This window comes from Molothrus aeneus, chromosome 15 (assembly GCF_037042795.1).
Source record: "Molothrus aeneus isolate 106 chromosome 15, BPBGC_Maene_1.0, whole genome shotgun sequence".
Classification (NCBI taxonomy): domain Eukaryota; kingdom Metazoa; phylum Chordata; class Aves; order Passeriformes; family Icteridae; genus Molothrus; species Molothrus aeneus.
The window spans coordinates 8919365-8943740 of NC_089660.1; the positions used below are offsets into that span (position 1 = coordinate 8919365).

The 24376-nt window shown below is 43.4% G+C and overlaps 1 protein-coding gene across 1 annotated transcript in view; it reads left to right on the top strand.

Moving 5' to 3' along the window:
• Positions 1 to 18422, top strand: part of TRPC7 (transient receptor potential cation channel subfamily C member 7) — a 72277-nt gene extending 53855 nt beyond the window's left edge. The window contains exons 7-13 of the mRNA XM_066560071.1: positions 375 to 639; positions 8528 to 8723; positions 11698 to 11919; positions 14407 to 14487; positions 16129 to 16182; positions 17387 to 17462; positions 18179 to 18422. Coding sequence (XP_066416168.1) covers positions 375 to 639; positions 8528 to 8723; positions 11698 to 11919; positions 14407 to 14487; positions 16129 to 16182; positions 17387 to 17462; positions 18179 to 18321 — 1037 coding nt within the window. The 3' untranslated portion in view covers positions 18322 to 18422. The remainder of the gene's footprint in view (positions 1 to 374; positions 640 to 8527; positions 8724 to 11697; positions 11920 to 14406; positions 14488 to 16128; positions 16183 to 17386; positions 17463 to 18178) is intronic.
• Positions 18423 to 24376: the final 5954 nt, after the last annotated feature.

Genomic DNA, 24376 nt, shown 5'->3' on the forward strand with positions numbered 1-24376 from the left:
ACTCCACTGTGTTGTGGTTTTGGTTCTCCATCTCAAGAGCTTCAAATGGAGAAAGCACAGCACAGTTAATATTCAACTAGGAAACAGAAAATAATCGAGTTTGTTTAAAGCCATGCTGGGTTTTTTTCACTGTGTGGCTTCAGTAAATCCCAGTGATTTGGCAATTTCCTGCCTTTACCATGTGAAAAATACAACTAATTCACCATATTTGTACAGCATGTTGTGGTCCAGTGTACAGTTACCCAAAGTTGTTTTTTTTTCCTGTTCAACTCCCACCCAAATGCAAGACTGAGTCTGGAAAAGGGTCATTTATCATAGCAGCTTCCACCTAACCCTTTTTGTTACTAACACCCAGTGTACATGTATTGTTTTAGCCAGGAACAAGTGGCTCCCCTCGGATCCCCAGATCATTTCAGAAGGCCTGTATGCCATAGCTGTGGTACTCAGCTTCTCCCGCATTGCTTACATTCTTCCAGCCAACGAAAGCTTCGGCCCCCTGCAGATCTCTCTGGGCAGGACCGTGAAGGACATCTTCAAGTTCATGGTCATCTTCATCATGGTGTTCCTAGCCTTCATGATTGGGATGTTCAACCTTTACTCTTACTACCTTGGTGCAAAGTACAACCCCGCGTTTACAACGTGAGTACCCGCGGGACGAGGCTGCTCTGCAGGGCTGGCCCCCCTGGCCCTCTGCTCAGGGGCTTCCTGCTGCAGCTCTGGGGGGAAATCACACCCAGGTTTTGACAGGGAAACTGGTACCAATGATTTATTAAAAAATATGGGTGTTGATCTAGTACCGATATCCAACTGCGACGGACAAAGAGTCTCTAACAGTTTAAAGTTAGAAAGTGTGTGTTTAATGTAGGATAGCTCCCAAATCCACACTGCAATTTACAGGTGATTACAGAGTCCTTTTATCTATACAAGTATTGAATACCCAGAATACAAATGCATATTCATCACTTTGGTACATCCCATTCCCTGCTTCGTATGGTAATTAGTTCAAAAGCCATTAAGCATGTGAAGTTTGTTCCTTGAAATGGGTCGGTGGTCCCTTTCATGGGGAGGGGTCCCAAAATGAGGAAGTAAATGAAGTCTTCCTCATTCTGACCTTTCTACCTTTTCAATGCAAATATGACAAATGAACCCTTGGTAGAACTCCCATTCCCTGTCTCCAATTGGTTTCAGAACAGAGGAGGCCACAATTGTCTTATGTTCCTAAAAGCTATTTATCAGTTTCTATATTCTTCATTATAAACCCAGCTAACCAAACATTGTGTTGACAAGCAATGAATTATTAGTTAACTACTAACTCTTAACTTCATCAAGGCCTACCCATTTATTTTAATTAACTCCAATAAAGCTTATCTCTAACTAAAATCTTGGCTCCTCTGAAATCTCTAAATTCCTTGAAGTTTATGTCTCACCACAGCCTGCAGCCCTGGCAGCCAGCTCTAGGCCTGAGTGTAGGGAGAGGAGCAGTTCAGATCTGGTTATTTCTGGAAATCAACATCTGGAAATGTTTTGTGAGATGTTCAGTTCGATGTGTCAAGAGAAGCAGTGGAGAAGTTAAACCTAAGATTAATGTCCTTAAACCTATGAGATGAAATGTATATAAAATAAGGAAGGCTTTTTCTTCTCTGAGAGCCAACATTGTGGGTTCAGTTCCCATAGAGGCCACTCATTTAAGAGCTGGACTCAATGGTCCTTGGGGGTCCCTTCCAACTGTAATTGTGTGACCTGTTTTAGGACATCATCTCAGTGCAGCTGTGATTATCGGGTGCCCTTCTGCAGAGCCAGCTGCTGGCCATGGTGCTCAAAACAGCAAAACCACCCAGGGTGCCTGGGATGTGGGGCTCAAGTCCTGGCTGGGAACTTTTCAGCAGAAGCCATCTGAAAGCTGCACAGAGCATCACACCGGCTGCTCCCCACAGTGGCTCTGCCTGGCCATGCTCCCCTGCCAGCACTCCCAGCCCTGCAGAGCTGCCTGTGCTCGGGGTCCCTCCTTCACCTTGTCAGGGATGTTGGGAAGAGAAGGAGGTTGTTGCAAATGCCAATGGAATGAGGTTCAGGGTGAGGCTGCTTTTGAACTTACAGCCCTTTGGTGTGGTGATGTTCACAGGGGTTCCAGGATGAGGGAAGAGACAAGAATCTTGACTCCGTGTTTCAGAAGGCTGATTTATTATTTTATGATATATATTATATTAAAAGAAACTGATATATTAAAACTATACTAAAAAAATAGAAGAAAGGATTTCATCAGAAGGCTTGAAAAGAAAGAATGGAATGATAACAAAAGCTTGTGACTCTCAGAGAGCCTGAGACAGCTGTGATTGGCCTTTAATTGGAAACAACCACATGAGACCAATCAAAGATGCACCTGTTGCATTCCACAGCAGCAGATAATTATTGTTTTTCTTTTCCTCTGAGGCTTCTCTGGAGAAAAATCCTAGCAAAGGGATTTTTCAGAAAATATCATGGCTACACTTTGGTGGCAGGGCAAAATGCAGTCTGGATTCTCCAGAACCCAGGAACACAAGTCCCAGTTCTGTAGGGGACAGCTGAGGTCCCAAAGGAGTTTCCAGAGCAGAGGACAGTCCTGTTGAGTATGAGGGATGTGTCCCATGCATCCAGGGGAAAGCCTCCTCCCTCTCTGCAATGTGGCACCAGCACAGCATGGGACAGCCTGTTTTGTGTCACAAATCCACCTTGACTTGCTTTAGGGACACAGTGGGGAAGGTTTTCCTTCCCACACACCTGTCTTGGCATGATGTTTTCCCCTTGCTGTGAGCTGACTTCCAGGAAACCACTCCAAAGCCATAGAGCCCGAGCCCACAGTGGTGACTGTGTGCACAGCAGACATTGGATGCTGCATTTGATGCGTCAGTCCTGGGACGTGTTACACGTGAGCCTGGGGCTAAGCTCATCACTCCTCTTGGAGAAATTACCTTTCCAGCATCATTTCTGTCCTGCAAGTTACTGTTGCCTTACAGTTTTACCACACCACCCTCTTGTGCCACATGTAACACAATGTTTACTTTCCCCTGTTGAGCCAAATTTGCATTCTAGACCTCTCCTGGAGCCTCAGGGTGCATTTTAGTGGAAGGATTTATGAGACCAGATGCATTTACATTTATCTGTGCTCAGTAGTTAGGGAGAAGAGAACTGAGTGTGTGGGATGTGACTTGCTTCAGATTTGAAAAGAAGATGCCCTTGAAGCACAAGATTTTAATGAGAATCAAGGCTGTATCACCTCTGGCTGCCTGGTGGCACAGCAGCCCTCACTTGTGGCATCCCACAAGCACACCCCTGGAGAACAGCACTGACAAATTCCAGCCACTGGTGCAACTCAGCCCAGTAGCTCTCTTATTAGCACTCATTATCTAAGTGCATCTTCCAGTAGTTTGCAGCAGTGCTGAATTCTCAAGGTCCGGCTAGCTCCAGCACTGCCAGCAGCACGAGGGGCCCTTCTCCCGACAGCTGCCTTCGGGATAGCGCCCAAGGCAGTGCCCAGCTTGCGGCTGCAGGCACAGCTTGTGCAGGACGGAGTCTGGGAAAAGCTGCAGCCAGCGGAAAGAAAAGGGCGGACTCCAACTGTGGCTTAATCGGGGCGTTAACGAATCCCGGAGGGACCGACAGGAGAAGAAAGGGGGGGCTGACAGCAAGTTTTAAGGAGTAGGGAGAACAAGGGAGGTGCCAGGCATTGGGCCAATGGGGGTGCAGTGGGGAGTGGGGTCCGAGGGATTGACACATGAGCAGCACCAACGGGAAACATTCTGGGGAGGGGCCCCGGTTCCTCAGCCAACCATCGAACTCCCCTGCTGGAACATTCTAGCAGTAAGGGTGGGGAGTGAGAGTGATTGGCGGGGCACTGGGGAGGGGTCAGAAGAAAAGATCCAAGGGTTTCCAGGGAAACCAGGGCGGAGTTTAGGGGATACATTGTCCACTGAGGTGGAGCCAGGGAGACAGACAGCTCCAAAGGCGGGAAGGGAGAACTGGGGCAGAACCATTTTCAGACAGACGGGGATTGGAACAAACCAACCTAATAACTTAACAAAACGCACTGCAACAGTAGTTACTGTCTTTTGATTGAAATAATGATCAAACATTCACTAAAATGATGACTGCTCACTGGAGTAAAGATTGCTTTGAATGCCCAAAGGATATTTGGGCTGGGGAGACATCCTCCTTAACTTCAGCCTGCTGACTACTTATCCTGGGGGAACTTCATGTTCTTACAAAGCAAATCTTCCATGAGCATAAATTTTCCTTTCAAGAATTTGGAAGAGCCTTTAAAAATACTTACTTTCTTCTGATTATTTAAACACACAGGAGTGGCAAATGATGATCAGTGGAAACGAGCCCTTTCATCATGTGAAACAAAGAGAATAGATTTACATTCATTCCAAAAATCCTTCTTAGACATTCCATGCAGCAAACTAGAAGGCCTGAGGTAGACAGCCTCAAACAATTTTAATAGGAAAATTGCAAGGTTGTTTTGGCAGATGGGCAGACACCAGTTGTAGCAATCCTTCCTGCTCTAGTTTGGGTGGCTGCTTGTTGGCCCTGCTGAAGGTGGTGGTTTCCTGATGCCATCAGCTTACTCATGGAAAGGAGGAAGATTTCAGTATTAGAGCTTGGCTACTGCAGCTGTCCATTCCCTGAAAAATCCCTGGGGAAAAAAGGGGTCATGCTTACTTTGGTGTCCTCATAACCCTTCTGTGACTGCAGCAACATCACAGAAAGCATCTCCTGGAGCGTGTTTGTGAATTCTGATGAGGATGGGTGAAATTTTAGAGCGAGTTTTGCAGTCAGAAATGTGAATATTTAACTCTGATTCTCAGAGGTCACTTGGACAGTTGTGACAGAAAAAGACCCACTGGATTTGTGCCCATAATTGACTGTGGGCAGTTCCAAACAGCATTGGCAGCTCCCTGGATTGCCTCAGTGGGAAGCCTTAGACAAACAGCTGCTCACTAAAATTCTTCAACTTACACATTTAAAAAAAGCACACCTTCCCAGGGCAGTATGTAAGCAGAAAAAAGAGTGTACACTGAGGGAATTGCTTGCTTAGTTCTGATGATAATAGTTAGTGAATATTTGGTTTAACTTTCACCCTCCCTTTCTACTGTATTTTGAAATTGTGTACTCAATTTCTTCTCTGTTCATCTACAGAGCAAGCACACAGCACCCCAGTGGCCTCTGCTTTGGGTTATTATACAAAGTTTCTGTCATTTCTCTCCTTTTGATGTTCTGGAAGCAAATGAAATAAGGATACAGTTGTCTTTACTCCACACTAGTTAAATATAGAAATTATTCAACTAAATACACTTTCAAAAATTTTTGGAAGTTCTTCAATGCTGAAGAGCAGATCATTTCCACAGCAGTTGCCACCACACCAGCTATGTTTATCTGTTTATCAGATGCTGTGTACAGCACACAGCTCTTGAAACAGCCTGTAATTAAGAACATGCTATGCAAACAAAATCGAAATGGAGGCAAGGCTGATTGTGTTCATCTTGCTTTCTGCATCAGAAATCAGGCTGAAGGCTACAAGGCAAGGTTTTCTGTCTCACTCTCCCCAAAGGGGAATGTGACTCACTGCTCAGTGCCAAAGCTACTTCGAGGCTTGGAGGCTTTTTTCTACTTGTTTTGTTTTGTCAAAATGTGATAGTTTTGTAGATTGCATTGACTGTGTTGCTTTTTTGGCAGAGTTAGTTCTCAAATTCATTTAAGGAGATAAATCTGAAAGGATGCCTTAAGGTTTCTTAAAGAGGAGGGCACAAGACTGATATGAAATGAGAGCCTTGCCATGATCCTTTTTCATGAACAGCACACTGCTGTATACAAAAGTGAGGAAAATCTGCAAATAAATAATTGGCTATGCTCTGTTAGGAAGCATCACTTTCCTCAATGCAAAATCTTTAAATTTTACTGCAATAAACATAATGAAAAAAAACAAACAAACTATCTCTGTGGTCTCCCCAGTGCAGTCAGTTCTAGCACAGTAGAGGGTGATTGCTGCAGAGCCACCTCCACAGGGAGCATCTGCCAATCTGTCACTGCCAGACCCCCTGGCTGCCAGGAGCTGTCAGTCTGGGCAGGACTCCTGACTTCCTAAATCCTTCATTTGTTTGCCTTTGAGAAGGATAAAACACCTGCTGACCTTGCAGGAAGGGGGTAAATTGCTTAGCTGGCAACAAGGAGACACATTGGCATCTTGGAATCTGAGAACTTGGCTCCCAACGTCCTCCTCTCATGTTTTAGTGAGATGTTCTTGAAAAAAAAAAAAAAAAACCAACAAAACAAAAAGCCCAACTGATGTTCCCTGTAACCTGTGCCAAATCTCGTGCAACCTGGCAATGATCTAAAAGGGAGAAGGAAAGAGTCATCCAGCCTTTGTGAAGGGTAGGGATGGACTAGTACAAGGTCTCCTTAAATCATTTCCTCTGACAGAGAGACCTGCATCTGCCTGGGGGCACTGCTAAACATCATTTTGGGGCTACAGGTTGGGTCAGCCTCTCCAGCAGCCTCCCAGTCCCACCACCACGGGCACTGGTCCCTTGCCTGACACTGGAAATCAGGTTTATGGACATGACAGAGGAACCTGGCACCCCACCCTTACCTCTGGGGCTCAGGGTGGTCAAGGCTGCTCACAGCTCTCAATTTACTTTTCAAGGAGAATCTGGCACTGCTCGAGTATAGAGGTCAATGCTCAAGCTGCAGAAAAGGAGCAGAGCTGACACATTGTATTAAAACCTGCCAGCAGGGTGGAAAACTGAGGGAACCTTTCTAAATTAAAAAGGAAAGTTAATAGCAGGGTGCAGCTGGGCTCAGGGCTGGAGTTATGGTTTTTATTAGTCTGGGAAATCACCTCGGTGGTGGGTTCCAATGCCAAAGATCATTGGTGTAATAAACTGGAAAGCACAACATCTATTGAAGGAGCAGTGGCCAGATTGCCACTGCACAGTGCAGGGAGTCTGACACAATAATGCCAGGTCAGCTCTGCTGCAGATGAGGGCAGGAGAACAGAGCAGGGTGTTCCAGGAGAGGAAAAGCAGGCGGAAAAGTGATGGCACCTGAGTGCAGCATGGTCAGAAACCCCCCAGGGGTATCTCTGCAGCCCTGCAAAGCAGCAGGGTCAGGGAGTGGGCATCAGTGACTCTGGGGATCCGGGAACATTTATTTGTGCAACATTTATTTGAAACATCACTCAAGGTCAGTCCCTACAAAACAATATACAGAGTAGATATTATACTATTTACTGCAGTTTTACTACTACTTGTAAATGAGCTATGGAGTACAAATTATGATGATAATTAAAAAGCAGTTTGCTGCAGCAGAAAGGAGCTGTCCAGGAATTCTGCACCAGCCTTTCAAAGAGTTGAAATTAATTTCTCTTGCTTTTATGAATGGTGTAATTGACACTGGAATTGATGTAATGTTTATTTTTCCTGTTGAATATGCCATGGTTTGTGTCTATAAGCTGTTTCTATAAACAGATTTAGCAGGATTAGTAAGATGCTACCCTAGTAAGAAAAATTTCATCAAAATAATTTTTATGGCATTGTTTCATTTGAAGGTGCTCCCTCCTGGCAGGCAGGAGGAGAAAGGAGGCAATTAACAGGCTCAGCAAAGGCAAAATGCCTTCTAAGTTAAATATTAGGCAAAATGCTTTCAAAATGTGCCAGCATCCCTCCTCCTCCTCCTCCCTCTGTCCTTTTCAGTTGTTGCTGCTCCCCTCCCTTGTTACTGCCCCAACTCCTTGTATCAGACTCTCCTTCTGACCTGTTAGTCCAGCTTCATTCTTTCCAGCCCCACTTCTCTTTGTCACTGGCTTATTCCCCTTTTCCCTATGTTTCAAACTTTTAATTTTCCTCTTGCTCCTTTCTACTTTCAAGCAAGGATAATAATCAAATCAAAATGCTTCTCTGCAACATCTTCTACCACTCCTTAAATCCAATTTCTTCCTACGAATGCTTGGGTGTCTGACATGTTTGGAGTCCCAAAGCAGGGTGGGAAGAAAATCAGACTATGGTCTGACTATATTTGCACTCTGTGTTCTTTATATTAATGCCACAATGCAGAACTTTTCAATCCTTTCTCCTGGGTAAAAGACATGCTTCTCTTCTGCCCTGGAAACTGCAGAGAAGGAGGTCAGACTTGGTTCTGTCTTCTTGGGATGAAACAACAGTGAGTGAGTGAGTAGAAGCAAAAGCCCTATATAAAAAGTTTCAAACTGCAAGTTGCCCATGGATTTTTCATCCCTATTAGGGACACAAAACCCAAGTGTAATGCACCTGATAAGAACAGATGGAGCAAATCAGGGCACTCTGTAACTTTCAGAAATCATATTTCTTTATCAAATCAGGAAATGTGATTTGGCACATCCCTGGGTGATGGATAATGGGTTGCAATAACTGTGCCAAGATATATTTATATTTGTGGATTGCTGCTTTTATTATTAGCATGTGGCCTGGCTAACCCAGTGTCAACTCTATTAAGAGATTGTTTGTTTTATTTTTAGGGTAGAAGAAAGTTTTAAAACCTTATTCTGGTCAATATTTGGCTTATCTGAAGTGATATCTGTGGTGCTGAAGTATGACCATAAATTCATTGAGAATATTGGATATGTACTCTATGGAGTATATAACGTGACCATGGTGGTTGTGCTGCTTAATATGTTAATAGCCATGATCAACAACTCCTATCAGGAAATTGAGGTAAGATAAATCAGATTACAAACACAAACTTAATTATTACTGATAATGAAGATGCTAAAAACCAAAGGAGGCTGTAGTTTACTTTACATCCAAGGTTAGAATCCTGAAAACATCATATGTGGTACAACAGTTAAGGCTGAGTCTGTCCCCAAATTATGATTTAATGAATATTAAACAATTAATCATTTCTATAAATATTTCAGCTTCCTTGTTTTTAATGACCCTCTGTGAGTAAACCAAACTTCCTTAACAGGTATTTAATAAAAGTGGGTTTTGATATCTTTTATTTCTTTTCTTGATTATGATAATTTATCCATGTGTGTTGCCTTAGCTGCATTGCTTGCTTATGACAGAGTAATATTTCTTCTGACTTTTTGCCCTGTTCTCTACTGCTTAAACACTCCAGCCCATGTAGATATGAAACACATGTGCATTCATGAAAATGTTTAGAAATTCCATATTGTCCAGTTACCAGGCATAAAACTTGACACAATTTTTTTGAAAAGTCTTTAGGGTCTGCAAAACATGACTTTGTGGACATTTACAGAAAACATCTTTTGAAGCATATAAACAGAGCCCTCAAGGAATATTAATAGGTTTCTGCAGAAAGGCATTTGCAGGGTTTACCCAGCCCTGTTCAGTAGTGTGGCTATTAGCAGAGTGGATTTGCTAAATGCTTTGGACATAAACAACTCTCTGCTAATCTAAATAAAGGCAGAAAAAAATACATTATTTGGATAATGTTAATGGTGAGTCACCTTTTACTTCTGATTTGTTAAATGTCAAACTTCTGCAGTTGGGTTTGTAGTAATTACTTGTCCTAATCTCCCCTCAAAACCTGACATTGAAAAAGGCCAGGGCTGAAAATATTTTCTCACTGTAATGTTGGATTCATCCATGAACTGTAGTACAAATATAACTCTATCCTGTGCATGCTGTAACTGAGTCTAAATGTCAGAGAGATCTTACACATGCTCTCTGCCCCAGAACCTTTCAGGACTGCAGAAAGCAGAGTCATTTCTCCAAAGGTTTCTAATCACATAGGATCAAGCAATTCCCTGAGTCCTATTCACCTGAAACAAGTTTTACTTCAGAAGTGGTCTCAGCCTCTTACTGCATTTTCCAGTTTATTGTAGTAGACAGAGATGCTCTTAAAAAAAAAAGGTCTCTGAAAATATCTGAAGAGATGGCCTATATTAACTTTCCAGTTTAAACTTTGTGAAAACCATTTTGTTGGAAAAATGGTTTGTCATCCTTCTTGATGGCATGGAAAGTTTGGAAATTTTGTTAAAGATTTCTTGTAACTATCAGCAAACAAAACAAGTGTGAGTGTTTGGCCCAGATCCTTCTAATTGAAGAAAAACTAGTTCTTCTCCTAGTAATTCATTTAAGTACTCACTAGTGTGAGATTTCGAGAGCTCTCTGTGAATCTCTGTGAAGATTAAAGAGAGTTGTAGAATCTGAGCCATATAGGTTGGAAAATTCCATGAGCGTTCACCCAGGTGGCCAAGGCTACCACCAAACCATGTCCCCAGGTGCCACATCTACACATCTTTCAGTATCCCCAGGGGTGGTGACTGACTGCAGAGGAAGTCCCTATTGCCAAAGTGTTTGTCTGACCAGAGCAATGTCAATAATGTCCTGGGATGGACATTACTGAAGAATTAAATTCCATTATGGTCAGTGAGCAGATGGTTTGCTGTTAGCTGCAGTGACAAGACCATATTTTCTTGCCTTCCATTTAACATCTCTCTTTGCTGCTTCTGGTTTTCCTGTGTTTATGCCTCAAGTATTGGTGCTTCCTGACAAATCTGGATTTATGGAAAGAAATCCTTTTGCTAGCCACAGAACAGAACTACTCCCATCAGTAATACCTTTAACTGCTTAACAGAAAGGCATTAGAACTCTTCATTAGTGGTTTGTTCTGTAATTCACCTAAAGAATTCTGTGAGGTGCAACCCCAAACCATGAAAACAGCAAATGGCAGAAGGGAATGCTGCTGCTCTGGTGAAGACACATTGCTGTAGCTGTGGCAGAATTCATCTCCATGGTGTCATGGCAGTTCCTGAGCAGGTTCCAGAGGTTCAGGATAATCAGAGGGTATGAATTCCAGCAGAACACAGATGTACACGAGTACAGGGAGCTGGCAGATCCACACCTCTGCTGCTGCTTCTGCCCTCCATGTAAAGCACAATGAACACAGTGGTACAGCAGCTGTATCTGATCCTTTCTTCTGCCTGATAAATGCTCCTGGTTCATGGCCCTGATCATCCTCCTGTATAAATGGCAAGTGAATGATTTCCTCCATAAAATATTTACTAACCTTGCCCTTGTTACTTGGAAGTGATCCTAGCCCGCTTTGACAATTCATAAAGGACATTCACAGACACTGAATGATGAGGTTTTCACCACCTTCATCAGTGACAGGAGGTGAACAGTAGGAGAATTAAGGTGTTTAGGGATACATGGTGGTGAATACAGACAGGACCCAAGAGGAAATCAGCTGATGATAGAAGAATGCTCATCCAGCAGTGTCTGAGCCTCCCTAAGGGGATTCCTGGCCAGAGCAGTGGTAACAGATGGCACAGAGCACTGCAGTTCATCACAGACAGTCTTTGCTGTTGTTGTGCTCATAAAAATTTTTTCTGCTTTCCATGTCTCTATGTTCTGACACATTCATTTGTCAGCATAGCAAAAAACCAGATTGTTACTGAGACAACCCTTTGATATACAAGGAAATATTCTAATATTTGGAACACACACTCTGTTTATGCACCATTTTGTTTAAATTTTCCTTGTTTTGAAATCACCACAGAGAAGCCTGCAAATACATGTTTTGTGCAGGGGCCTTGTTCTGGGAGGCAGAATTTGGTTGCAGCTAACTCCTACCTGTATGTTTGTCCTGGTCAGAGCTACATTCCTTCCTATTTACTAATTTGGATGTTGATTTGTTTTTCCTTCTTCCCTTCCCAAGGAGGATGCAGATGTGGAGTGGAAGTTCGCACGTGCCAAGCTCTGGCTATCCTACTTTGATGAAGGAAGGACTTTACCTGCTCCTTTTAATCTAGTGCCAAGCCCTAAATCATTTTATTATCTCATACTGAGAATAAAAATGTGCCTCATAAAACTCTGCAAATCTAAGGCCAAAAACTGTGAAAATGACCTTGAGATGGGGATGCTGAACTCCAAAAAACGGGTATGTTTTATCTGCACTTTTCAGCTTCTTTGTGGAAAGGATTCATGCCAGGGAGCTTCTGGAGGGGGCTGGATGGTACACAGGGACAGTGGGGACAGCACAGCCTCACAGGACTTCACCACTGCACGTTGTTCTATCACATTGCAAGCAGAGGGCCCTCCCAAAGGTGTGGCCTCATTGCACCAGGCACCAGGGAAAGGGCAATTTTTGTAAAAGCAGGCACTTTTTAACTTTTATAAAAGCAGGCACTCCAAGGCCAAATAAGCAAGATCAGATAGAGGGGCAGAAGCAGAGGCACAAAGAGGTTCACAACTTGTCTGGCTCAGGACCATTGTTCCAGGCTCTCCCAGCAGAGCTGTGTGGCACTGGCCAGGGAGGGGACAACAGGGTGGCACTCTCCAGCTGAGATGTGTGCAGGCCACCCTCAGCTGTAACCTTGGAAGGAAGACTGAGGAGAAGGGAAGGGAAGCTGGAGGAGGCTTTGCAGAATTTGGCTTTGAGATATGTAGGCTTTAAGATCTGCCTGGATCTCTTGGAGGAGCAAACAGAGCCCTCCAGCTCATGGTGACCATCCAGCTCATGGTGAGCCCTCCAGCTCATGGTGAGCCCTCCTGCTCATGGTGAGCCCTCCTGCTCATGGTGAGCCATCCAGCTCATGGTGACCATCCAGCTCATGATAACCATCCAGCTCATGATAACCATCCAGCTCATGGTGAGCCATCCAGCTCATGGTGAGCCATCCAGCTCATGGTGACCATCCAGCTCATGGTGAGCCCTCCAGCTCATGGTGAGCCCTCCTGCTCATGGTGAGCCCTCCAGCTCATGGTGAGCCATCCAGCTCATGGTGAGCCATCCAGCTCATGGTGACCATCCAGCTCATGGTGAGCCATCCAGCTCATGGTGAGCCCTCCAGCTCATGGTGAGCCCTCCAGCTCATGGTAACCATCCAGCTCATGGGAACCATCCAGCTCATGGTGAGCCCTCCAGCTCATGGTGAGCCCTCCTGCTCATGGTAACCATCCAGCTCATGGTGAGCCCTCCAGCTCATGGTAACCATCCTGCTCATGGTGAACCATCCAGCTCATGGTGAACCATCCAGGTCCAGGCAAAGCCCACAGCCTCCAAAGAGGATCATCCTCCCAGGAGTTTGAGAGATCTGCTCAGGTCTGGTGCTCACCCACTCTCTGCCAGCACCTAAATTGAAGGGAGAAGTCTGTCCACAGGGTTTACTCTGTATTATCAAATAATTTAACCATCAACATGGGGAGCATTGCTGAGATAGACAAGCATTCTACAAATTCATTTAACACTGCTATTGATTACTGGAAGAACCACTAGAACAGTGGAGTCTCAAAATGAAAGAAGTGTTTCTCCTTCAAATAATGATTTTTAAATGCTTTTAAAATGTTATTTGAATCAGACTGCACTAAGCTCGCTTTGTTTGAAATTTAATTTCTGCTTCAAAGCCTAAAACAAAGTAATAAAATTTTCTCTAAGCCTCTGCTTCCCCAAGCCTGATGAGGGAAAGTGTCTGGCTTGCCCTTTTTCATGGAACTCATGCAAAATTCATATTTTCCATGGCTTTAGCATAAACAATTAAGAATATCAGTCATTTCTTGCTTGCCTATTGATTTTGTTCACGTATCATCTTCAAGAGTCTCTAAGTTCATGATACGCCTGATGAGTAAGAAAGACATTTTTTAAATATTACACTATTATTTCAGATTTTCAATCATTATAAACATCCTCATTTGAAAGATAAAAAATAAATCAGGATCTCTGGCTCAACCATGGAAGAAAAGCCCTTATCCAGGGCCTCTCCTCTACATAGAATTGCATATAGGTGCAGAAGTCTATGATATTTATTCCTTGAATAAATGACTTTTTTTTGTTAGTATTGGATCAAAAACCTCAGAGGTGGATTACAGTCAAAGAAATCTCCAACAAATTCTATGTGTAGTGTCCAGAAAAGTCTTCTTGGAAGCTTCTAGAGCTGTCATGCCTCTGATAAAAATGAAATTGTCTGTTTAAGAAATGCATCTTTTTCTTGACCAGAAAGAAATAGACAAGGGTACTGCTGTTTTAAAGGGACCTGTGAAAATCAATTGTCTTTCAGAATTTGGTTTTTGTACCACAATCCTGTTCTTCCAAATACAAGTAGTGATCTCGTGTTCTGAATTGATAAGCATCAGCCTCATTAAGATAAAAGTATTTTGTGCCTCTTTACACCTTGGTGTCTAAAACTTGTGTGTGAATACCATTTCTGTCTAGATAACTTAGAATCCAGATTTTTCCATTAATTTGTGTGGTTTTTGGTTTTTTTCTGTCTTCCAAAATTTCCTTTTTTGGCCTGAATGTTCTGGCTTTTACTCTACTGTACACAGAACCATTTCCTACTGTTTTTCTAAAGCTCTGCTTGGTTTGGGGCTGTCTGGGTATGAGAAGCTATCATTGATTTAATCATGTCATGATGTTTTATAATTTCAGAAAGTTCGTTTTCACTCTAGCATTCAAAACACAGAGAGTTTTTCTGGGAAGAACGTTTACACCAAGCCCACGAGATACCAGGTAATCAGAGCATGAAAGCAGGAGCCAGGGGAGAGCTCTGCCAGTGCCCAGCTCCTGCCTGCAGGAACCACCTTTGCCTTGTCCCAGGCGATGCTGTCCTGGCATGGGCACTGCCTCAGGGCTGGGCTGGGGTGTTTGGGAAACAAAGGCAGCCTGTACCCCATGGAAACACGCATGGTGTTAGCATTTGTCATGCTAATTAATGCCTCCCGAGGGGGTTTAACTCAACACACATCACCCAACCTTTACTCCTCCCATCTTGCATTGACGGCATTTCATCCCCCATGGCTCAGCCACCTCTCCAGCTGCTGCATTGACATTTGCACGTGCTTCCTCTGGCTCGTCCTGCCCAGCTAACCCTGCAATGTGCTACGGTTCAGAACCCCCCTGTGGCTGCAGAGGTGGCACAGGGTACCACAGCTGCCTGTCCAGCTCCAGTGTGGTGCCAGCAGATGTGTTATTTCTTGTGCAAACATGTCCCAGGGCAAAACAGAATGTGGCCCACAGGATTTTTGCCTTCTTTTTTAACATAAAGTGGAAAGGAATCTGATGGCAAGTGTTGTGTCTGAAAGGACTGACATTAAAGAGATGAGGAAAATAATAGTTAAATTGGCTAAAATGTGCAAGAGCAATTCCAGAAGTGGTTTGTCTTGTGTTGGTACAGCTTCCAGCACAATGGGCTCCCAAGCTGTTCAGCAGACCAGTAAGAAATTTCTACTGGTTTTAAAAATTTTTCATGCTTTTCTACCAAAATAGGAGGGGTATCTAAAAATCTAAGTTAGAAATGGGATGCATTCACTCTGGCATCTTTAGTTGGCTTGATTCTATCAAAGGAAAAGGGATGAGAGATTGTGCCCTGCTCAAAGTGGCATTTCAGCACTTCTGAAACATCCCCATCCATTCAAACCCACAGATGATGTGTCAGCCTCTGCTGGACTGGTTCTCTTCCTGTAGCTATTATTTCTCAGTGAGGCCACCCAGTGTTTATGGTAAATTGGACTTTTATTTCCAATATTGAAAAAGCCAAAGGTGAAAATAGACAAAAAAAATATAAGTACCTGTTATTTTGTTTTAATAATGCCAGGTTTGTCTTCAAACTACCTTAGAACATTTTGGTTGCTGCAGAAAGAAATTGCCCAAATAATATAAGGAGAATGTAATAGTCTGAACATAAAGAAAAAGGAGCAGTGTGATAATTTGTCTGGAAAGCTTTTCTTCTACAACTGGGAAAACCTTTGAAGTAGTTGCTTCTTGCTTAGCAGTGTTTATTGAGGGATGTATCTGCAGTCTCTGCAGTCTGTGTGCTTAAGACTACGTATGAACAGTGCTCTAGAGGGATAACAAAAATATACAGAATTTAAACATGCAATATTTTGAAAAGCATGAGGAACAATTCAGTACAGCTGCCATGATTTGGGAATAAACTAGTCTAGGAAAAATGATATCTTTATCAAAGAGAATATGGGAACTGGTGTAAGGAGAGGTTATGTATCATTTTTTTCCAGGTAATAAGAACCTGTGTTCTGATTCCTTGTTTTAGTCTAAATCTCCTCTGACTTCTGCTCTGGAAAAAAATTACTTATTTTTGGATCCAGGATTTCCCTACTTTCCCCAAACATTACTTCATTTATGTTTTCTCAGGTGACAGCCCTACCTCCCTCTGGATTCTACTACCTTGGCCATCTCCAGCACACCGTAGGTGCACTGTACCTCATCTCTGCTGCCTTAGCCAGATGCCTCTGACATACAGGACAGTCTTAGTCATCCCATATTCCATGGCTGCATGGCATATACAAATGACTGGATCCTTCTTTGATCTCCACAAGCCTTTTGCACTGCTATAATCCTTATTTGGCTAGTCAGAAAAAAGAGCAGGTGTACTGTTTTCTTAATGTCACACCCTTTGTAGCATTTTTCAGATGTTCCAAGCAGAGATGTGATTGCTTTGTGAAGGGAGTCCATGCTGGGAGATGCTTCTCCTTTAACACTGGACATCTGGTCAAAGACACTGAGCTCTCTTGTGTTTGCAGAGGATGTATGTAAATCTCTGTCTCTGAGAGAGCAGTTCTTTTTATGTTTATATATATTTATTCCTTTTTTCCTTTATAGGTTTTTATTATGAGATTTTTTTCCTCACTGGGGTATCTTTTCTAAAGTGAAGACAAGGCTATCAGCTGTACCCCAGAGTGCAGCCCAAAACTGCCAAAGTTACTTTCCTTCTAGATAAATGGAGCTTAGGCATTCTTGGAACAATAGCACATTGCAAGCTCACATCCATAACTGTCATCTATTCCCATACTTACTCTTCCTTACTAACAATCATCTTCCATTTTGTAAATTTACATGGCTTTACATTTTTCACCATATATGTCTCTTAAAATCCACCATTTCCTTAAGAAACTTTTCTCCCTTAAGCCAAGTTCCCCACCTTTCTTCAGACTCTCTTTTCTCTGTCCTTCTCTAAATTTATTTTCTTTTTAAAACCCAATGACAAGGGTAACAAAGTCTTTCTGTGAACCTCAGGTCAGCTGCATTGTGAGTGAGTTTGCTAACATCATTAATTAACCACTTATTTCTTCCTGTAAAGTACTATTAGACAGCAACATGCTAAAAGAAGGCTCTTGGAAGAACCCATTTCCTTAGCTTTTTATTGGATCATCTGTGTTTTCTTTCTGTCTGTGGGACATGCTCTACATTCACATGCATCCCCAAAGTGCTGAGTGATAGAGTGACTGTCAATCAACTACTGTAGCACAATGTTCACGATATAAAATGTAAAATAAATGGGGGGAAAAAAATAATAAAATATCCCTAGTGAAACCAGATGTTTGGGTTGCTCATAATAAGTCTGGCATGTGGACAGTCTCCCACTGAAGGAGTGTTTCTGTTCTCCTTCCAGAAGATAATGAAGCGTCTGATCAAGCGCTACGTGCTGAAGGCTCAGGTTGACCGGGAGAATGACGAGGTCAATGAAGGCAAGTGGAATTTTATAACTGACCCACCTAAGGAGCATGAGCTGTTATTGCTGCTGATCTGGCCAGTAGGAGGGTTGAGCTTAGTTAAGATGCTCTGTAGAGAGATCTTGCTCATGCTCACACTCAGGTGAGCAGTGCTGACTCTGAGCCACCCTTGTGCCCTTGGAATTCCAGGTCCTTGTTTGTCCTCAGCAGAGCACAGATCTCACAGGATCTTCACCCTGCCCTGCTCACCCCTGTAGCTCTGCCACCAGGGTATTGCCAACACCCAAGCTTACTCTGGTGTCTAGGTGAAGCATTTTCTGACTGCCCTGCCCAAGCCTGCCACAAGGACTCTGTTTGAATGGGATCCAGATTGATATTGCTGTGGTGGCATGTGGGATTTGTGTGCAGATGGAAAGGAACCTCTAACACCTCTTAACTACCCTCCTGCAAATACCCTCTGTAGCTGGAGATCAGATTGTGGAGAGAGAACAAATTTGAGAAAGAAACATGAACTCTCCACACATATCTGCCGTTGCTGTTGATACCAGTACTGCAAGTACAGGTTATTCCTTGTAACTACAGATATTAAATGTGTAATGCAGGGAGATCAAATGCAGCTCCACACACATTCCTGCCCAAACACACTGCAATTATTGATCTCTCAGGTCTTGGAACCATAGGGATTATTGACTTGGTTCAGTATGGCTAACAAGAACATTTTCCTCTTTCAGGAGAACTTAAAGAAATCAAACAAGATATTTCCAGTCTCCGCTATGAACTCTTAGAGGAAAAGTCCCAAGCTACTGGTGAGCTGGCAAAACTAATACAGCAGCTGAGTGACAAGTTTGGGAAGACCTTAAATAAGGACATTTGATGGTGAATACAGAGAAAGACAACTTGTTTTCTAAACATTGTTCATTCTCAACCAGCATCTTAGGAGGGCAAAAAACACGTGAAAGATGGGTACTGCACACTCAGATTTTGCTGACAAGCAAATGTTGGTAGGAGCACTTTGCTTTTCTCCTGCACTTGGTGAGTGACCAGTTAAATCTTTTCTGATACAAAAGTGACTTTATGGTAAAAATCTATGCCCCTCAACATCAGAAACAGATGCACCATAGAGAAGGCACCTCCAATTACAGGCAAAAGAATGCCTGATCTTCATTCACCTGACTCCAGAGAAGACAATGTAACTGTGCTCATTAACACCAACAGAGTCTGTACTGACCAGGAATGGGTGAAGCCTGAAGAAAAAATGTGCCAAGCATATTCCCTGCAAAAATTTTTAAATTCCTATTCTTGGGTGTGTACTCTCCTTTTATTTAGATTTTCTGTTTACATTGGCAACCCTGAATATAACTTTGGCAACCCTGAATATAACTTTGTTCAGCCCTGTGGCTAATGAAAAGCTAATGAGAAATCATCTGTTGAAGTGACCAAGGCAGTGAACAAGAAGTAGACACTGACAGCATTGGAAAAATGAAATCAAGCTTGTGGGGTAAATTATCCTTTAACCTGATGAAAGGATTTCCAGCCAAACACTCCTGTCCACCTTTTCCAGCTGTATTAGCTAGTCTGCTGATGGATATGGTCTCTTTGTATGCACTTAGCCTCTCTTTTATCTTTAGTCGATCCCATCTCCGACAACAGTGGACTGAAATATTCGTCATGATGTGAAACTCACTTCCCAGGAATACCCAGAGATAAAACAGCTTGTGCTAATGTATTCAGTTCAAAGAACAACACTAATCCAGAGACAGCGATGCCACTGAGCTCAGCTTTCAGATTCCAGAGGTCAAACTGCAAGCCATAGGGAGAGATCGATCACAAAGAACATTGCCCAGTAGTTTCCAGCCTTGAAATTTGTACAAAAAAGTTTCGATTGAACATTCTGACCAAAACAAAAGAAAAAAAAAAGAGGAAATGAAGGAAAAATCATTGTAGAAATTGTTGTCATGTTTTTGGCTCTTACAGAGGATGAGAAAGGGATTCAAAGTGTTCTAAGGCTGTGGTAATAGAAGGATCACACTTTTTCAACAGGAAAGTTTAAGTCTGTGCAACACAACTGCAAACATGGATGGCTTGGGTTTTCATGGTTGGCTACATGATTTCAACTACTTAAAGCACACCTTACTACTTGGGAACCATGGAACTGGACTGTTTGTTTACATGAGACACCTATAAAATGAACATGACATCTAGGTTTCAGCTGAGACAAACAAGCAGAGCCGGAAGGTGACCTGTGATCAGTTCTTAAGTGCCAGATGAGAATACATATAGCCTATTAGAATAATAGTTATATTTGTACAAAAATAAAAGAAAACAAAATAAAAAAGTGTACTGTACGTAGATCTGTTTAGAGAAAAAAATACTGTATTTTTACCTTTAATAAAATTATCTTGTATACTGTAATATTTTTACCTAAAAATGGAAAAAAATAAAATTACCTCATAATATTTTGTTGTCCACTGAGTGAAATATTTGCTTGATCTTTTGACTTGACTACCTATTACATGGCCTTTTTTTTTTTTTTTGTTTTTCTCCCATATGTGAACAATGAAATTATTATACAAAGTAATTTTACCATAGTCATTCTGAAGCCTGAAAGAGCCAAAATGCAATGCTTAAACTAAAATACATTTTAAATGAATGAAACTAGGGAATGGTATTTACTCAGCACTTTGGGCTGTCTCCCACAGCAAATTTTGCCAATATATTTCCAGTTTTCTCCATAAGAGGAAGGAATGTATTTCATGGCAATGCTACTTGTCCCCTCCCCACCTTTCCAGCCACTGTGTAGAACTTTTTTTCCATTTGAAAAACCAGCCCTGTTGTCACAGCACCATCTTAAAATTTAATCTGATTACATCTCTACACCAGGCTCCTGACCAAAGTATCCCTTGACCCTTCCCATTTAGTGTTTTAGGGATTTAAGGAAAATTGTTCTAGGTAGAACTTACAAGACCACCATATTTTAAATTTCTCATGATATTGAATGCAAGTCCTGCAGAAGGGTTGAGTTGAAATGCTATGATGCAGTTATGTTTTGTATATTCCAACGCAGCTCAGCAAAATGCCTGATCTACAGTACAGCAACACCTGCAGGAGATTCTTCTACTGCTAAATATTGCAATCAATGCATGCTCTGCTCAGCACAAAGAACTCCATACTGGGGATAACTTTGGTGCATTTTTGGGTCCCAGGTGGAGGTGCAGCTGTGCCCATCAGCTCCTGCCCTTCCAGCATCTGGAAGCAAGTGAAAGAGTGCAGTCCTGCCACAGGGAGTTAGCATGCTGCTCTCACTCAGGAACCTGCCAAGAAACAGCACAGTATTCTCCAGGGCTTCAAAAGTAGACTAAAATATTAAAAATATTGTTAAAAAAAAATCTGCTTCCTACCCTTTTGCATTTACATTCTTGAAAGTATCAAAGTACAGAGACTTTATATAAATATTCATGACAAGCAAAATCCCACTACATCAGAGCACTTTTCTCATCTGGCCCCAGTAACACACCCAAGAAAGTTGCTCACTGTGTATTAATGGACTGTTGGCAGAAGCAGGGTTTATTCTCCAAGGTCAGTTTATAAGAAATTAAAATTAAGAAGCTTCACTGAAAGAGAAGCCTGAGAGAACTTAGAGAGTTTGAAGAGGAAAAATCAAGGTGGGTGAGTGCCAGATTGGATGAGACATGAGACATGTGGGTCCCCTGTCCCATTTCCCATCACCAGGGGACCTCCCGGCAGAGCAGTGTCACATCAGCTGAGTTGGATTTCCTCCAGTCTGTGACACCCCTGACCTTTGGCTTTGTAGTGTAGGACTTGGTATTCCTTGGACAAATTCGTACTGTGAAGGGATGGAACTTTTTACACAAATTATTTGTAGATACAGAATTATAACTTTTTATGGGAAATAAGAGAGGTCCCATAAAAATGAAACTAATCTGGACTCCTCCACACAAAGGTGAATATTCTCCAAAAGATGGTCACAATTCTGCAAATACCACAGGCCAATCAAACTGGAACTGAAACAGACACCCTGAGGAGGATCAGAACAAAGTCATTCACGAGCCACTATTGATTTATTGACTGCCCAAGTCTCTAGACGGTTGTTCCACACCTTGCAAAGGCCAAACCAGTCAGCTGCTGCCAACAGAGAGGAAACAACAGCAGGAAGCATTAACAGGAGTTGATATTTCACGGGGCTGAAGTGCCTGGTGTTAAGCAGGGACCCCAAGGGGCAGGTCCCAGAAGAAAGGAGCTGCCCAGGGGCACCTGGCACCCTGGCCCTGCTGCAGCAGCAAGGGCTGGATGGGCTGTGCAGCCACAGGGCAGATGTGATGCTTCATGCTCATCTTTGCTCTCCAGCTGGATTAATTCTGCCTGTAACCTTGTGGAGGATGACTAACAAATACTGTCCTCGGTTCCCAAAAAACATGGTTTAAAAGTAAATATTATGAAGAATATGAATGGTGTAATGAATAATGGCTTACAAGGCTGCCTGCATCCTGACCAGAGCTCATATTAAATTGTCAGAGCTAGGCTTTATTTTTAATTAATCTACATGAGGAAAGCATTTCCAGCAGGCCAAAAGAAATTGCCCTAATTAAAAGATACAAGAAATGAATGATCACTCAGTGAGGACAAGCCAGGACACAGTCCATCACCACAAAGGCAGGAGAGCTGAGCAGCGTGGACAGGGCTCCAAACACGTCTGCAGCTGAGAGCAGATCTCTGCTGCACCATGGCCAGGTCTGGCTGCAGCCCTGGGAGGAGGCAGGACCTGCCCTGCACCTGCCACACAACCCCTGTGCTGCCTGCCAGGAGCCTGGCAAACAGAGCATTTCATCCTCAGCTGAGGATGAGCAACCCTGGGTTACCTCCCTGAGTAACCCACAGGCAGGGAAGGGAACCACAGCCCCAGGAGGGCTGGCAGGCAGTGCCCAGGTGGGCAGGGTGGGTGTTTCCTCTATCCAGACACTGTAAATACCTCCCCTGGGACCTGAAAAACAGTTCTGCCCTTGCTTTGGCCACAAACCTCTCACCACTGCAGTGTCAGAGGCTGCAGGCAGCAGGTCCCAATACTCCCCTTGCACCCTGGCTGTGACTGGGCTGTGAACCCTGCAGGTAGCACACCTGCTGCTGGACAGCAGCCTGCACAAGCTACAGCCTTAAGGAACTGACCTTTTTATTGAGAAAGGAGGAGTTTTATGCATTTTTATTGCACAGGGGAAATGAAATAGCCTTAGCTTCCAGTGAAGGAAGGCAGATGCAGAGAAATTCAGTGATTTGCCTTAATGACCTGAAAGGAAGGGCCCAAAAATGGGGCTGTGGTTCTGAATCTTATTAGAATGAAAATATGCTCATCAGCTTTGCCCTCTCTTAGTCCCTGTTCTGCATCTTTGTAGGGCATATACTCGTCAGTGAGGGATAGGATCTGCCAATGCCTGATGCCAGCAGCACAAGAGCAACAGGAAAAAAAAAAAGAATTATTGCCTCAGTGATCATATATAATTTTGGGAAGCCACTCCCTTCAATCCCTGGGAGATTTTAGTGGCTCTATATCAATATGCCTTCACTATTGTTGAATTTAAATAAAGGCAAATAGAAAGGGAAGTTGCAACCAAAGGAACAAAATAACTAAACTGATTCTGAAATTTGTGATGACTTTTACAGCAGGTAAAAGGACACTCTCTTCAGGTCATTTGAGACAGACATTTAACACAAACCTGCAGTGTGACAAAGGGGATTAAACAGTTAATGAACAGCTAATGATCCTGTTAATATGCAACTAATGTTTACTATAATACAGACTAATATTTAATTCCCTTACTAATGATTAATTATTGTGCTGCAAGGTTTTAATTAGGCTTACATAGCAGAAGCATGGGGATGAGGAGATGAATTTCTGCGTGAAGCCACTGCCCTGAGTCCAGGCTCTTCCCCAGCAGCTGCCCCGGGGTGGGCCCAGCTTTGACAGCTCAGCACAGCCCACGTGGGAGGGAGCAGGAGATGGAAATTGTTCCCTTGTACATCCAGGTGGGTGGCACAGACTCATAGCAAGTTGCTTTTGAAAACAAGCTGATGGAAACCTGTCCCTGTGGCCTGCAAATGAGAGCATCCTGCACTGTGCTCTCCCCCTGGAGCAGGGCTCCAAACCTCTCTGCCCTGTTCCCAGCATCCCTTCTGATGGCAGGCACTGCAGCAGGGATTGCAGGAACTCACTCTAAGGTTTTCATTTGAAGAGGAAAGCTTCCATGAAATTAAAAAGCTGGTTTGATGCAAAAGTGCTCTCTGTGCAAGAACATGCTTTGGGCCAAATCTTCACCATGATTCCCAAACACAATTAAAAAACTGAGCTTATCCTAAAAAGCAGCTCGTTGGGCTCGTGTGTACAGAAGCAGCACTGACTGGTTCTGTCAGTCATTCCTGCAGCCAGCCAGGACAGACAGACAGGGCTTCAGCAAGACACTCAGAAGAGCACACTCAGAAGTTGGAAATAGGAGTATTCCCAACTCCATTTGCAGCCAGCCAAGTGAGCCCATAGTTTAGGGACTTTGATTTTTGTCCCAGATTTCAGGCAAGGCTTTGGGTGAGGAGAGGCCAGCAGGCTGGTTGGAGGGGCAGCCCCTAAGCCCACCTTGGAGCAGAGCTCAGTGCAGCAGCACTACCCCAGTGAGCCTCAGTGAGCCCAAAGCACAGCAGGCAGTGAATCACAGAGACCTGAGCAGAAGCAACGTTCACTGCAGAGTGAAGAGACACGACCAGAGGGAGACTTTTGTGCTTGTTCAACATTCTGAAGTGCTTGTTGTGTACCTGGGAGCACCTGGCTGGCCCCTGCTGCCATCTAGGCATCACAGCAGAGCCACACTTGTCCTGCTGTGACAGGAATCCCCGTGGGACATGGGTGTGGTGGCAGAGCCCAGCACAGG